At 46.4% G+C, this 13,395-nt stretch overlaps 1 protein-coding gene across 1 annotated transcript; it reads left to right on the forward strand.

The window, feature by feature from the left end:
• Positions 1-1,489: 1,489 nt before the first annotated feature.
• LOC115312012 (intracellular coagulation inhibitor 3) lies at positions 1,490-12,129 on the forward strand. The gene is made up of 4 exons (XM_029970884.4): positions 1,490-1,804; positions 4,361-4,413; positions 5,219-6,099; positions 11,720-12,129. Exons 3-4 carry the CDS (start codon positions 5,231-5,233, stop codon positions 12,036-12,038), a joined length of 1,188 nt encoding a protein of 395 aa, XP_029826744.3. The 5' UTR covers positions 1,490-1,804; positions 4,361-4,413; positions 5,219-5,230; the 3' UTR covers positions 12,039-12,129.
• The last annotated feature ends 1,266 nt before the right edge of the window (positions 12,130-13,395 follow it).

Raw genomic sequence — 13,395 nt, forward strand, 5'->3', positions numbered from 1 at the left:
TAGGAGTGAATGTCATGTAATGCAAAAAAGTCCGGGCCCGTCCTAACAGAAGCCAACCTGCAAACTCCCTTAAAACTACATATCGGTAAAGCGTCTCGATACTTTGCACTCCCTTTTCAACGATGCAACAGCCAATGAAACTGATAAAGCACTTTTTTCTGCGAAATAGAACGTTTGTGTTCTTATAACTTGAATTTAACATTTTTGTATTATAATTAACGTTTTCTCCTTTATTGCGCCGGTAGGTCGCCATATATGTTTAAAAAATGACGACATCGTGGCAGTCGACGCACGAAAACTTATCGTTACACGATAAGAACAGAGAGTTTGTCTTTAATCGAAAGAGTTATTTTTAACACAGTTACGCAACGCTCGACTCTTCACTGATAGGACACAAGTACCAGACGAACGTATAGCTCGAGTAGATCAGAGTTACTCCCGCGGGTACAATCACGTGATCCAACATAGAGCGACGTCAGCGACTAGCCCATAGTACTTCGTTTCAGCTAAGGTCAAGACGCAGCCGAAGCTACAAGTTCGTAAAACACACCAAGCAGTTTGAAAAGCGCAAGCCATTTAGGCTTTCTGTATATGATTGGTTCAGCAATGATAGAACACGTACAGAAACACAACCTACACCATGATTGTACGATTTTGAAGCTGTCTGATTTGTCCCATTAGATTGTAGAGTCAGCTACATCTGGACTTAAGGTAAAACGAAGTATAGCATGCCATGCTCTAAACGAGCTAGCTCCGGGCTTTCAGCGTTCGTGCCAAATGCACAAGCTCTTTTTTTTTTTCTGGGGGAGGGGGGGGGGGGGGGGGGGGAGCGGCGTGGTTAGATATGTTAGTTCACGAGTAAGCCAGAGATTGGCCCAACTCTTGCATCTTATTTGTTCCGGTATGTCTCGTTCCCGGAGTTACAGGGCCGGAGTTTTCGCGGCGCCTAAAATCGCGATGTTGGGATCGCATCTACATGAACGCTGCGTCATATTTTGTGGTAGACTGCCCCTGCCATAATAAATGGGGCAAGGGGATATTTCTTGTAATGGATCTGCTTCAGTGAAACGTACATAACGCAATTATTTGTTAGGGGGTAGATTTTGGGTAACAATCATGCCGATTCTTGAGTGAAATTTGAATTTGATTGAGAAAATAATTCTTTCAACAAACGGTTAATGTTTTCTTTTTTTTAGACGAAAGGGTTTGTCAAAGCATCTGTATATCATATACGGATGCATCGACAAACCCTTGAGCCTAAAAACGAAAATTGACCGTTTGATGAAACATTTCTTTTCTCAATTAGGTTCCAATTTTACTCAAGAATCGACAGGATTGTTACAATCTTGAAATATCACTAGCTCGCCTGTGTTTCATCTTTGGGAACTATATTTACTAGCATCAACGTGGCCCCAGCACCATAAAACTTGAAATCAAAAAAAAAAAAATGGCAAAAAAAACATCAAGAGAATCTTTATTGCTTTGTACTACTCTGTTACTAACTGCTCTGTTACTGCTTCCAAGGCGCTCAAAAATTGGACACCGTAAAATCTGAGCCCGATGAAAGAATATCTCCGAGGGAGAGCTTGACTGGACAGATAAGAACCAGGCTACTTTGCTCCTGTGAACCTTAGATAACACTGGGGTGGTGGGGAAATCTTTGCCATATAAAGTGGCCCCGACGAGGGATTCGTTTTAGTTAAGTTTGAGCAGCCATCGCTTTGAGTCTTGTTTGATGTCTTGCCGTTCTAGAAGACTGCCTGTACACTGATCTAGGACGAAGAGTTGAGAAGTTCTACGCAAGGTGAGAATTTTGTAATAAGTTCCCACTAAATAATCGTTGGTAGTCAGCTGTCTATTCCCTCCTGTCTCAATTTCTCTATATCTTCCCCTGGTTCAAGCTGTCAAATATATATACAAGTATGTACCAACAAGCTCAACTATCAACCGTTACTCAGATAAAGGAGTACATTAATACTTTGAAAAAAAAACGACTCCAGTTTATTCCAATAATGGAGACATTAGAAACTTAAGTAGAATCTACGTTGAATATTAGCAGCCGTATTCACCAGTCGTGACTAACTAACGCTGTTTTAAAGTTAGTATTGCGTCTAAGTAGTCGTGAACTAAGAGAAAAAATCGGCGACTAAGTATGGACTAGTTCTGCGGTATTCACGAGTGCGAAGCAAGCGGGTGACTATCTAGTCAGAACTAACAAGCGGAAGTGACGTAAAAAGATAGGTCACGCATACGCATACTTAAACGCCACTGCGTACATGGGTATTTTTTGTATAAGAACTAATAATTAAATTTGTATCAGGAAAAATAAAGTTACAATGAGAGGCTAACTGTCCGAGACAGAGTTTCGCAAAGAAATATTTAAAAAAACAACGCAAGGGAGAAACACGAAAGCCGCATTGCCAGCGACATAAACAAATATGGAAGCACCCGTAAATGCGTTTTTTCTCTTCGTCCAACGCCCTGCTGAGATCCCTTTATCGGTACCTTGGACCGCTGAACATGGCTATTTACTCAATATTTGCACCTCCAATTCTTTCTATGTGTGTCCCCCAGCGTTCCGAGACAGTAAGTGCCTGCTTTACCGCAGAGCACATACCCAGCCAATCATCGCGTTGCGCAAAAATAGCATAGCGAATAACTAGATCGATAACACGATTCACCATACAAATGCAATCTTCACAGATAGTATCTTCACGCGAAGACGTTATCTCTGCCTCGTAAACCGCTGGAATCATGCTGCCGATCGCGGTGATTGGCAAGCCGCATGCTCCGCGGAAAAGCGAACCCTCAGGTTTTCCTCATAAACAGTGCGGCTATTACTCGAGTAAATACGGTAGATTTAGCCGGAAAATTTTCTTCTAAATGTGGGCGAACTTTGTGCAAAATTTGGCGGGAAAATTTCACGCGAAATTTTCCCGCCAAGTGTAGTGGGTCGGTGGGGTCATGATGTTACAACCAGACGTGACATCACACGTGGCGGCGCGCATTGCATTATGGGACTTCTTGGTCCCACCGACGCCGACGCCGGATTTTCTGCGACACGAGCTCGTACACGTTATCGCGGTAAAAGCGCTCGCCGCTTCTTGCCTTTGTGTTGCTGACGCCGCCCTCTGAAGGCATCCAGCCTCCTTGAAGAAAAACGGGATGCGCAACGTGCTCTTCTGGGTGCGCTATGCGAGACCGCGGGACGAAAAGAGACATCTACGCCGCTGCTGCGATTGGTCAGCGGCGCAGCGCTGACCAATCACAGCAGACGGCAATGTCCCGGTCCGTTCGTCCCGCCGTCTTGCATAGCCCCCCCCCTTGGTGTCTTGAAACAACTCTCCTCAAGGTGATTTTGTGAATGCTTCGATCATAGCCCCTGCGAGTCCAAGAAACCTATGGCGTATGGCAAAACGATAAGGTCTTCTTCCGAAGACCTTATCGTTTTGCAGTCAGTGCGATCGCTAAAATAGGCAATATGATCGGCGAAGAACGACATCACAGAGCAAGTAGCGTGACTGTAATAAGCCACGCCTTGCGCTTCTTAAGCTGTCAATGCTTATGGTGATTATGAAAGAGAACGATCAAGATTGCTTTTGTGCCAGAACGAGAGGTTGCGGCACTTCCGCGCCTTTTCGGAATTGGGTTTGGGAACGGCGATCCCATTCTCAGCAGTCCACTACAAAATGCGTTTGTCGCATCTTGCCACACTCAGGGGACTTCATGTGAGAGAGAACTGCCTTGGTCCAGTCTAGTTCACTGACGCAGACGATTACTCAAAATAAGAAGAACGGGACCACATCAGCCACTATTTGATGCCGTTCACCCTTGTCAGAACACAACAACTGATGAGCTGACTGTATATCTGTCATATTCAATGTTCCACAGTCCTGCCGCCGCCTGCTCCAGCGGAGCGATAGCTAAATATATGGCAAAAGACATGCGCATCATATGTCATCAACGTAGAGAACGGTACGTCTCTTCTAGCAGCGCTTTTTGCATGTTCGCCTTGTGCGACTACGCAATTAACGTAGCATTTGCGATAATAATAAACACAGGTCACACACGCGTTTTCTGAGATATTTTTGAAATCTTAAACACGAGACGACGGCAATCGCGAAAAAAGTGTTCATAACACCGTGATATGTGCGGACCGGCTTTATAGCCGCTGAAGTACGCAACGTCATATCTCAGCTGTTTCCTTTTTAGTATACAGATATTTATATAGTAAAACTATATATAAACAAAAAGTAAGAAGGATCATATTATACTGATTGCGCTTCACCAAGAAAATGCCACCATTCCTAGTTTTTTTTTGATCATTATCTGAATGTTATACGAATCCTTGTTCGTACAGGACAGACTTCCAGCAGACAGTGAACCCTCCTGAAAGCGAAACAGCAAACACCGGTAAGCCGAAACGAACTTCGAAAAATTGTTTCTTTGTTGTGAATCACTATTTTCTTGTGTGTGAATGGGAGCATCTTTATTAATAGCAGCGTCTTGGAAGCCAACTTTAGAGCCTGATTCGTCCAGGAAGACACACAGCCAACTATGTTCACAGATTATGTCATGTGCTGTGCTAGAACCTTTTTTTTTTATGTTTCGCCGATGATCTTAAATTCGCATTTACCGAGCCACGCGGAGCGTGCTTGTGAGCGTCTGGTGCAGTAAATAATTGCTCCGGTCTCCACCGAAGTTGTTCTTGTTTAGTTATTGAAATGTTGTTCCGACGAACGCCGGGAGATTTTTGTTGTGTCATTACCAGCGTCCTTTGTGTTCGAGCTTTAAGTGAAATTTTCGTTCATTTGCTCTCCTCATACCTCTCAATTGACAGTAGTTTTTATTTTAACATGAAGCGGACTGGAAGGCCTTCGGTGGTGACATAGCGTGACTGACGGAACTGTCATGCAGAAAGGTAGATGCTAATCCTATTGAGAGTTTGGTAAAATGCGCGTTAGTAGGGAGGTTTAGTCAATTGTTTTTGCATTCGGATATTCACCGGTACCTTTGCGTGTGCATCGCATCGTTACCGGCGCTGTTATCGAAGTGAAAACGATGGTCTTCTAAACATTCCTTTCAAGGCACCATGTCAGAATAAATACATTATCCCTTGACACTACATTTTTTGAACGAAACACAATCGCAGTGCTAATACGAACCGTTAAACAGACATCTCGCTTCAAGGGTTGTTCAAATGTTTGTGATCCCGCAGGGCCAGATCACGATGAAGTACCTGGTTACGTTCCTCCCTCTCCTCGTCCTCAGCTCGGCCGGAGACGAAGACAAAGTGACGCTGGCTAACAACCGTTTCTGCTTCGAGCTACTGCAGTCCCTAGAAGGTTTTACCGAAACAAACATCCTTTTTTCACCATACAGCGTTTCCACAGCGATGGGAATGATCTACGTCGGTGCGAGAGGCGAGACGCAACGCGAACTGTTTCAAGGATTGGGCTACTCTGCATCTGGGCTCACGCACGAGCAGGTATTGAGCGCGTATGGTCCACACACATCGAGGCTGCAGTCTCCCCATTCGAACGCGACCTTCAAAGTTGCCAATGCCGTCGCCATCGACGAAAGACTCGCCCTTGAGGAGTCTTACGAAAATACGTTAACCACCTCTTTCAAGGCAGACCTTCACAAGGTCGAATTTTTACACGGTCCACAAGCCACTCTGAACCTCATAAACGACTGGGTCAAAGAGAAGACCGATGGCATGATTATGCGTCTCTTTGACGGCCAGCTGGATCGCTCTTTACGCCTCATGTTGCTCAACGCGATCTACTTCAAGGGATCCTGGAACCGGCCTTTCGACAAGACCCTTACCGAGAAAAGACAGTTTTTCAAATTCGGCGGCGGACTTAGGACCGAAGTGGACACCATGGTAGGGAGGTTTGAAGTTGGGTACCACATGAGTGATCAGCTACGGGTCGCGGTCGCCGACCTGCCGTACGTTGGACACGACTTCAGCATGACCGTCCTGTTGCCCTTGGAAAAATACGGAGTGGAGCAGCTCAGGAGGAACCTCACGCTTGACCTCTTTCAGAGCCTGGTTTCGGAACTGAGAGGACGCGAAGTCGACGTGTTCCTACCCAAGTTAGTACGACTTCCTCAAACTCGAAATGTCAGAACAGAACGCATTGCGCTTTATATTCGAAAGTAAAATTTTTGATAGTAGACATTTTATTTTTATTTATGGGAACTTCTTTCAAACCCGTTGGTGGGCAATATTTCGAGCCGTGTTCGTAGACTTGCAGCGATTGGTTCTTCAAAAGCGTTTTACGGGAAAGTTACTGAATATGAAGCAAGACGCTTGAAGATTGTGCGGAGCGCAAGTTCGTCTGCTCCTTGAACAGGGGTTGCACTAACGTCGAAACGTCGAGCTCGGATTGGCTCTTGTGGAGGGATAGTGGATAACCTCAACGCTAGCTTCCTTGAGGTCTAGCCACTATCCTTCGAATCGTAACCAATCAGAGCTCGGCGTTGTTCTGACGTCACCACAAGCCCTGCTCAAGAAGCAGACGAATTTGCGCTCCGCGTAATCCACGCCCAGCGTTTCTAATGCCGTCGGTAACTGCAGCAGACGAATCTACACTCCGTTAAATCTAACCACCGCCGACACTGCGATCCGTTGGAGTCAGTGAAGTGCTCCATGGTGCGCACCGTCGCGGCGTTGGTAGTTTTTGTGCGCTTACTATCAACGACTAAGTCAGTCGCGCACAGTGGATCCACCGCGATCTCGCGCCATTTTCTGCGCGTAGTTAGTTTAGCTGGCAATGGAAAACTATAAAGTCCCTAGATGCTTCTCTTCAAAAGTAACGACAACTAAGACGAAGGACGAAGCCCTTTCCATAGGAACAAAATGGCGTCCTTTGGTTTACTCTTCTGCTTTGCGCGCCGCCAATTGAGTCTTAAAATCTACACCGTCACGAAATCGGCGCTTCAAAGAATGTCGCTACTTGTAAAAACTTTTAGGGAGTGTGCGCTGTGGCATTACGCAATGCATTGCGTAATGCCACAGCGCAGACTTCATTTTTAGGTCTAAACGGATGTTCCGCCTCATCATTCGCAGAGCTGATTTCGTATATCGCAGAGATTGGCTCTTTGAGTGTTTTGGGGGTAAGTGGACGCGAAGGCAATTCTTAGAGTGTATGAGCTTTATGCAAACTAGAGGAGACAACGAACGTCGTGACGACGCACATCCTGCGCAGCTCGATTAAATTCATGAGATCGTACGCGGAGATCAAGTCGCCTGCTTCTTGCGCTGGAGTTGTGGTGAAGTCAGAGCGACGTCTAGCTCTGAATGGTTTTGATTGAAAGGATGGTGGGTAGACCTCAATGCTATACTTCGTCTCATCCTACGATGGACTAAAGGCCAAAGCCACGGGCCGCCAGGTCGAATCACGTTCAACGCTAAACTACGACACGCTTAGCAATGGTTAGGTTTGGAGGAATAATGCTCCGAATTCAGAAACGCTGCGTCACTTTTATAGCTTCGACACTGCAAAGATCCAGTACATCGTGGCTTTTGTTGCAATGTAAAATTGTTGAGTCCCTCATTGCTCGATCCAAACCACTGTCCGCCCATTCCCATCAGTGATCCTAGACGCTGGCAGCGATACTTGCATCGAAGCGAGGTACCACGCAATGTCTATGTGGCTTGCGATTGGATCTGGCGGTTCGTAGCTTCTGTTTTAGTCCATCGTAGGGTGAGACGAAGTATAGATGCCTCGAGTTCTACCCACTATTTCGTTTTCAATCTCCCAATAAGAGCTCGACGTTTTTACATCGTCGCAACGCCTCCGCAAGAAACATGCGAACTTGCGCTCCTCATAGCGTCGGCATGTGGTCGTATAACTAAAGTGTGATGCCTTGAGCGCGTTTAAAACTAATGTGTTACGGTATTTATCCCGACAAAAAAAAAAAAAAAAAATCTGTCTACTTTTTATAAATGACGTCATAGGAGTTTCACGCTGTCGCCGATAGCGATCCTGGCTGTGTTCCAGCAGCGGTGGTTTATGTGGCAGACGCCTGTTCTGCTGCAGGTCGTTCTCGAGCTTGAGAGTCCACGGTAGCTCCGGCGGTCAGGAGTTGGGACACCGCGATGACAGCGACACCCGCGTTCGATTGTGCCTTTCGCCAGCGTTTCTATGGCGAACCGCCAGGATCGCGATCATCCTACAGCATGACACTCCGGCCTCTGTGACGTCATTTGTTTCCACTTTCAGGACCACTTTTGATGTATAGGAAGCATAGCTAGGACGCTAAACACAGCAGTCGAAGGCGCGTTCCAGGCACTATACCTAAAGTAAAACGGAGAAACGGAGTATAGCATAATAATGCAGGGGTTGTCGAACTATTGTTTAAATTTGTAAATATATAATTTTGATATTATCTGTCTCCTACAATATTTCCCTTGTAAGGGCGTTGTAGGTAATCGTATCAATAAATAAATAAACAAAAGATTTCTTTTATTCTTAAAGGACGCCTGCGTCTCTAGACTGATATAACAACCTTTCTAGGTCTCGCTATTGAAGCAATAAAGCTGCGTAGAAGCCTAGAGACCTTGAAGGCAATAACGCAAAAACTAGAAAGTGGTTGGAACATAGATATACGCATCGATGGACGGTTCTGATATTTAGAAATAATCGTTAAACCGCGAAAATACTTGGAGGCAGGAGTGGTCAAAGACTTTTGGGAGCTCGGGGAAGCTTCGAGGATGTTCTGGAAATCCCCTGCGTTCCTATACAGGTTTTGCAAGTCCGGTCTGAGGGCGTCTCATCTTGCCCAGTTGGGGTTAGCTTGGGAGCGGCCATAATCTGATTACGATGCCTTAGCAAGGCTTTGTAATCGGATTATGACGCGTCCAAGCGCACCCCAACCGAGCAAGATGGAGGCGCCCTGAAGCCAGACTTGGAAACGTGTATAGACCTTTTCCACTTACTCTCGCCCCCGACCGCCAAGTAGGCACATCCGGTATGGGCGACGGCAAAATATTCAAACATTTCAACCTGCAAGTAGTAAAAAAATAGAGGGGAGAGAAAACGAGAGTGGGTGACGGTTACGCTTTTCTCCTAAATGCATTCTATTGGCGTGGCGACGGCAAAATAATGTTTTCGCCCATACTGGAAGTGACGACAATTCAAGATGGCGACGCCCTTGAAGAAAGGGTTTATAGACTTTTTTCCCCTGTACTCTCGTCCCTAGCCACCTGATAAGCATATCCGGTATGGGCGACGAAAAAAGTAATAAAACGTTTCAACGTGCATATAGTAAAAGAAGAAAGGGGAGGCAAAACGAAAATGTGTAACGGTTACGCTAATATCCTAAATGTATTCTATTGGCGTGGCGACGGCAAAACAATGTTTTCGCCCTTACTAGAAGTGACGACAGTTCAAGATGGCGGCGCTCTTGAGGAAAAGGTCTATAGACCTTTTTCGCAATGTTTTTGCCCATACTGGAAGTGACGACAATCAAGATGGCGGCGCCATTGCGAAAAAGGGCGCCGCCATTTGCCGTCGCTACGCTAATAGAAGGCATTTAGGACATAAACGTAGCCGTCACCCATTCTCGTTTTGCCTCCCCTTTATTTTTTTACTATTTGCAGGTTGAAACGTTTTGATATTTTCTCGTCGCCAATACTGGATAGGCCTACTTGGCGGTCGGGAGCGAGAGTAAGCGGAAAAGGTCTATAGGCCGTTCCAACTCAAGGAGGTAGGGCGAGGGTAAGACGGGCTGGGATGAGGAAGCAGACGGAACGCTGGAGAAAAGAGAGGGAAACCTCCTTCTCTTTTCAGCGTTCCGTCTCCCTCCTCCCCGGCCCGTCTTACCCTCGCCCCACCTTCTTGAGTTGCAACGGTCTATAGACCATTCCATTTAGCGCTCTCTGGGCGGCACCATTTTGTTCGACAGCAGCGCCCTCTCTATACATCCGGGAAATTCAGTGGGTTCGGCAAGAGAAAACGAGAGAGAGGGCACGCGCCCGACTCCGCTAGCAGATGACAAACCGGGAGGTTGCCATTCTCCATCTTTGGGCTGTACCGGCGGGCTGTACGGAACATCGAACTCTCGCTCGTGGCTGCCGTTGTGAAGTGGTTCGCGTTCTTAGAATAGTTATGGCTACTCCAAAATGAGCCTATAGCTCACTGTTGTCCTATTTCGGTAAATCGCCAATTAGCATATCTTTTTTTCGTTACTTAAATAGTAGTTGAGTCAGTCGGCACTACTACCCTCAACTACTGCGTGTATTGCGGCAAGAAAAAACGTTTTCATTTATTATTTCAGACTTCCACTCATGGTCGCTAAAGGCCTACACCAGTACGGACTTTGCATAGAAAAAAAGGTACAGCAACCGAATTTATTTTCGGCCGGATGAGACCGGCCAATTGACACAGTTTTCCCTATTATTTTTTTATTTGCACGCAGGTGACAGCGCAATTGGACCCTGTTAGTCTTTTTATCTAGCATAGTATTACACGATAACTGGCATACTAAAACCTGCGCTTCTGCACTTGAAATTTCCAAAATGACGCGATTTTAAACAGAGTTTGCACGCCAGCCGGACGCTAGCTACAGCCCACTCAGCGGAGCAGGCGATATCGGGGTGAGATGGGGAGTGCATTTTTCTCTCTTTTACCCTCTCTGCTATGACCCTAATGGAACGGTCTATAGACCGTTCCACTAGGAAGAGCAGAGAGAGAAAAATAATTCCCTCCCCCTCTCACCCGTGCCTCGCCTGCTCCGCTGAGTGGGCTGTACCTAGCGGCCGGCGGTTGTTCAAACTCGGTTTAAAATCGCATCATTTCGGAAACTTTGAGCGCAGATGCGCGAATTTCGACATGCAAGTTATCATGCAATGCTAGGCTCGATAAAAAGACTAACCGAAGTCAATTGTGCTGCAAGCTGTGTGCAAATAAAGAAAAAAAAAGGGAAAACTGTGTCCGAGTGGCTGATCTCTCCGACGAAAAGTAAATCCAGTTGCTGTAGCCTTTTTACTATACAAAGTTCGTACGGCTGTAGGCCTTTAGCGACAATGAGTGTAAGTCTGGAATAGTACATAAAACCGTGCTCTCCTGACGCAATAGACGCAGCGCTTGAGAGTAGTACTGCCGGCTGACTCCCCTGCTATTGAAGTAACGGAACACAGATACGCTAGTTGATCATTTACTGAAATGAAGCAACAGGATGCTGTAGGTTGATTTTGGAGTAGCCATAAATATTCTAAGAACGCGAAACACTTCAAAACGGCAGTCACGAGCGAGAATTGGATGTTCGGTACAGCTCGCCGGTACAGTTCAAAGATGGAGAACTGCAACCTCCCGGTTTGTCGTCTGGTAGCAGAGTTGGGCGCGTGACCTCTCTCTCGTTTTACCCCGCCGAACCTGCTTAACTTCCGGGATGTCTGGAGAGGGCGCTGCGGCCGAACGAAATGGCGCCGCCCTGAGAGCTCTGAATGTAGTCCGGTCTCAGGGCGCCGCCATCTTGCTCAGTGGGATGGGCTTGGGCGCGGAAATAATCCGATTATGACGTGAGCAAGGCTTCTTAATCGGATTATGACTCCCCCAAGCTCACCCCAGCCAAGCAAGATAGCAGCACCCTGAAGTCGGACTTGCAAACGTGTATAGGAGCCCAGTTCGAGAACCCAGTGCACAACGCGTAAAAGTTACGTAGAAACATATATGTATCTCTTCAACTTCCATCGGTTTGTTATTTGCAGGTTCAAACTGGACACGAAATATGTCATAAACGAGCCCCTGATTAGGCTGGGGATCAGAAAGATCTTTGGCGGCGGTACGGACCTTTCGGGCATCAACGGCGACACGGACTTGGTGGTGAACGTGGTCTTGCAGAAGACGGTCGTGGAGGTCAACGAAGAGGGCAGCGAAGCGGCGGGTGCCACCGGAGCGGGCTTGATGCCCCTCAGCGCCGCCGTGTCCCCGCCGCCCGCCTTCAGAGTCGATCATCCGTTCCTCTTCTTCATCCGCAACACGCGTACCAAGGACATTCTCTTCGCGGGACAGGTCAACAAGCTCTAAGCACATCGGATTACTTCCCATATATGACGATGCAATTCTGAAGATGTATTCCTACTGAACAATAAAATACATTTTGTTTTAGTTTGGTAAATTATGGTGCTTGAATTATACATACAACGTAAATAAATCATAAAAAAAAATCGTTTTTTTTATTCGCATTTGTTTTCTGACCGGTTGACCCCGCCATTTCATCGAAGGAACAAGTAACGGGCTACCTATTGCCAAAAGGTGCTGCTTTTAAACAGACTTGTGCTCGTTACTTGAAAAATGTAACGGATTACAATTACAAATTAGCGAGCCTCAAATGTTATGGGTTACCGTTACAAACCACTTTCGCTGGAAAGTAACGGGTTACTTTACTCGTTACGTTACAAATTACTTTCACGTTATTTTTTCTGCACACTTATTCAGAAAAAAATAGAAACGATTTTTTTTATATATTTTTCAAAAATGTTTTGCAACACTACTTTTCATTTTTCCTACGCCCGTATTATGGAAGTCCTTGTGAAAATAAAATATTGTATTTAAGAGAAAGAGTGTAGTTGCACTCCGTTCACCTTTAAGCTGACAAGGCACCGAAAGCTGCAACCACACCCGCCATCCCGCTAGCTTACGGCCTCCGGAAATGATCCCTGGCATTGTGCAGACAAAGCTAGTGGCGCGCATGCTCAGTAGCAACGTCTATCTCCGCTACGAGATTCGGAGCTAAAGAAGCGATAAACGAAAGCTTCCCTTTGACTCGGGAGCTTCTCCTGTTGTTCACAAGAAGAAAAAAAACTTGGTTCTAACGTCACAATTAATGCAGAATGCAGGTGTCCCAGCTTACCTTGATGTGTTTCCGTAGCTTAGAGTTTGTTGTTCTTGGTGGTGACAATCTCTGTGTTTCTTGGCAAGCAAAGTGTGCACTGAAATTCTAGGTTTCCGTTCGCCTTAATGCTCTCAATTTTGAAGATCTCATTAAGAGATGGCCAGGGAGGTGACGGACACTCCATGACCCAAAAACTCGACCAGTCAGAGAAAAAGTGGCGGTTACGGGTTATCGGTCGATCATCGGTTTTCACTTTCATACCAATGTTCGTGGAAACCAGGGTAGGGCGGGGTATTGAGAGCGAGAGAAGCGGTGGCCATCGGTCTCACAAAACAATTGAGGATCACGCCACTTTTACGCGTTCTTTCTCTCTCTGTCAACACTCCCTAGATGGCCTACCCCCCCCCCCCCCCCCCCCCGCAGACACACACTTTATTTTGACCGTTGACTGTAAAGTGAGGAGTGGACTCGACCACGATGTGCAGACGAGTAAACCAAAAGAAGTATCGTCCGTACCCTCGAAGACGATGCTCACCGGGCGCCTTTCAG

The sequence above is a fragment of the Ixodes scapularis genome, unplaced genomic scaffold, assembly GCF_016920785.2.
Source record: "Ixodes scapularis isolate PalLabHiFi unplaced genomic scaffold, ASM1692078v2 PGA_scaffold13__105_contigs__length_92229423, whole genome shotgun sequence".
Classification (NCBI taxonomy): Eukaryota; Metazoa; Arthropoda; class Arachnida; order Ixodida; family Ixodidae; genus Ixodes; species Ixodes scapularis.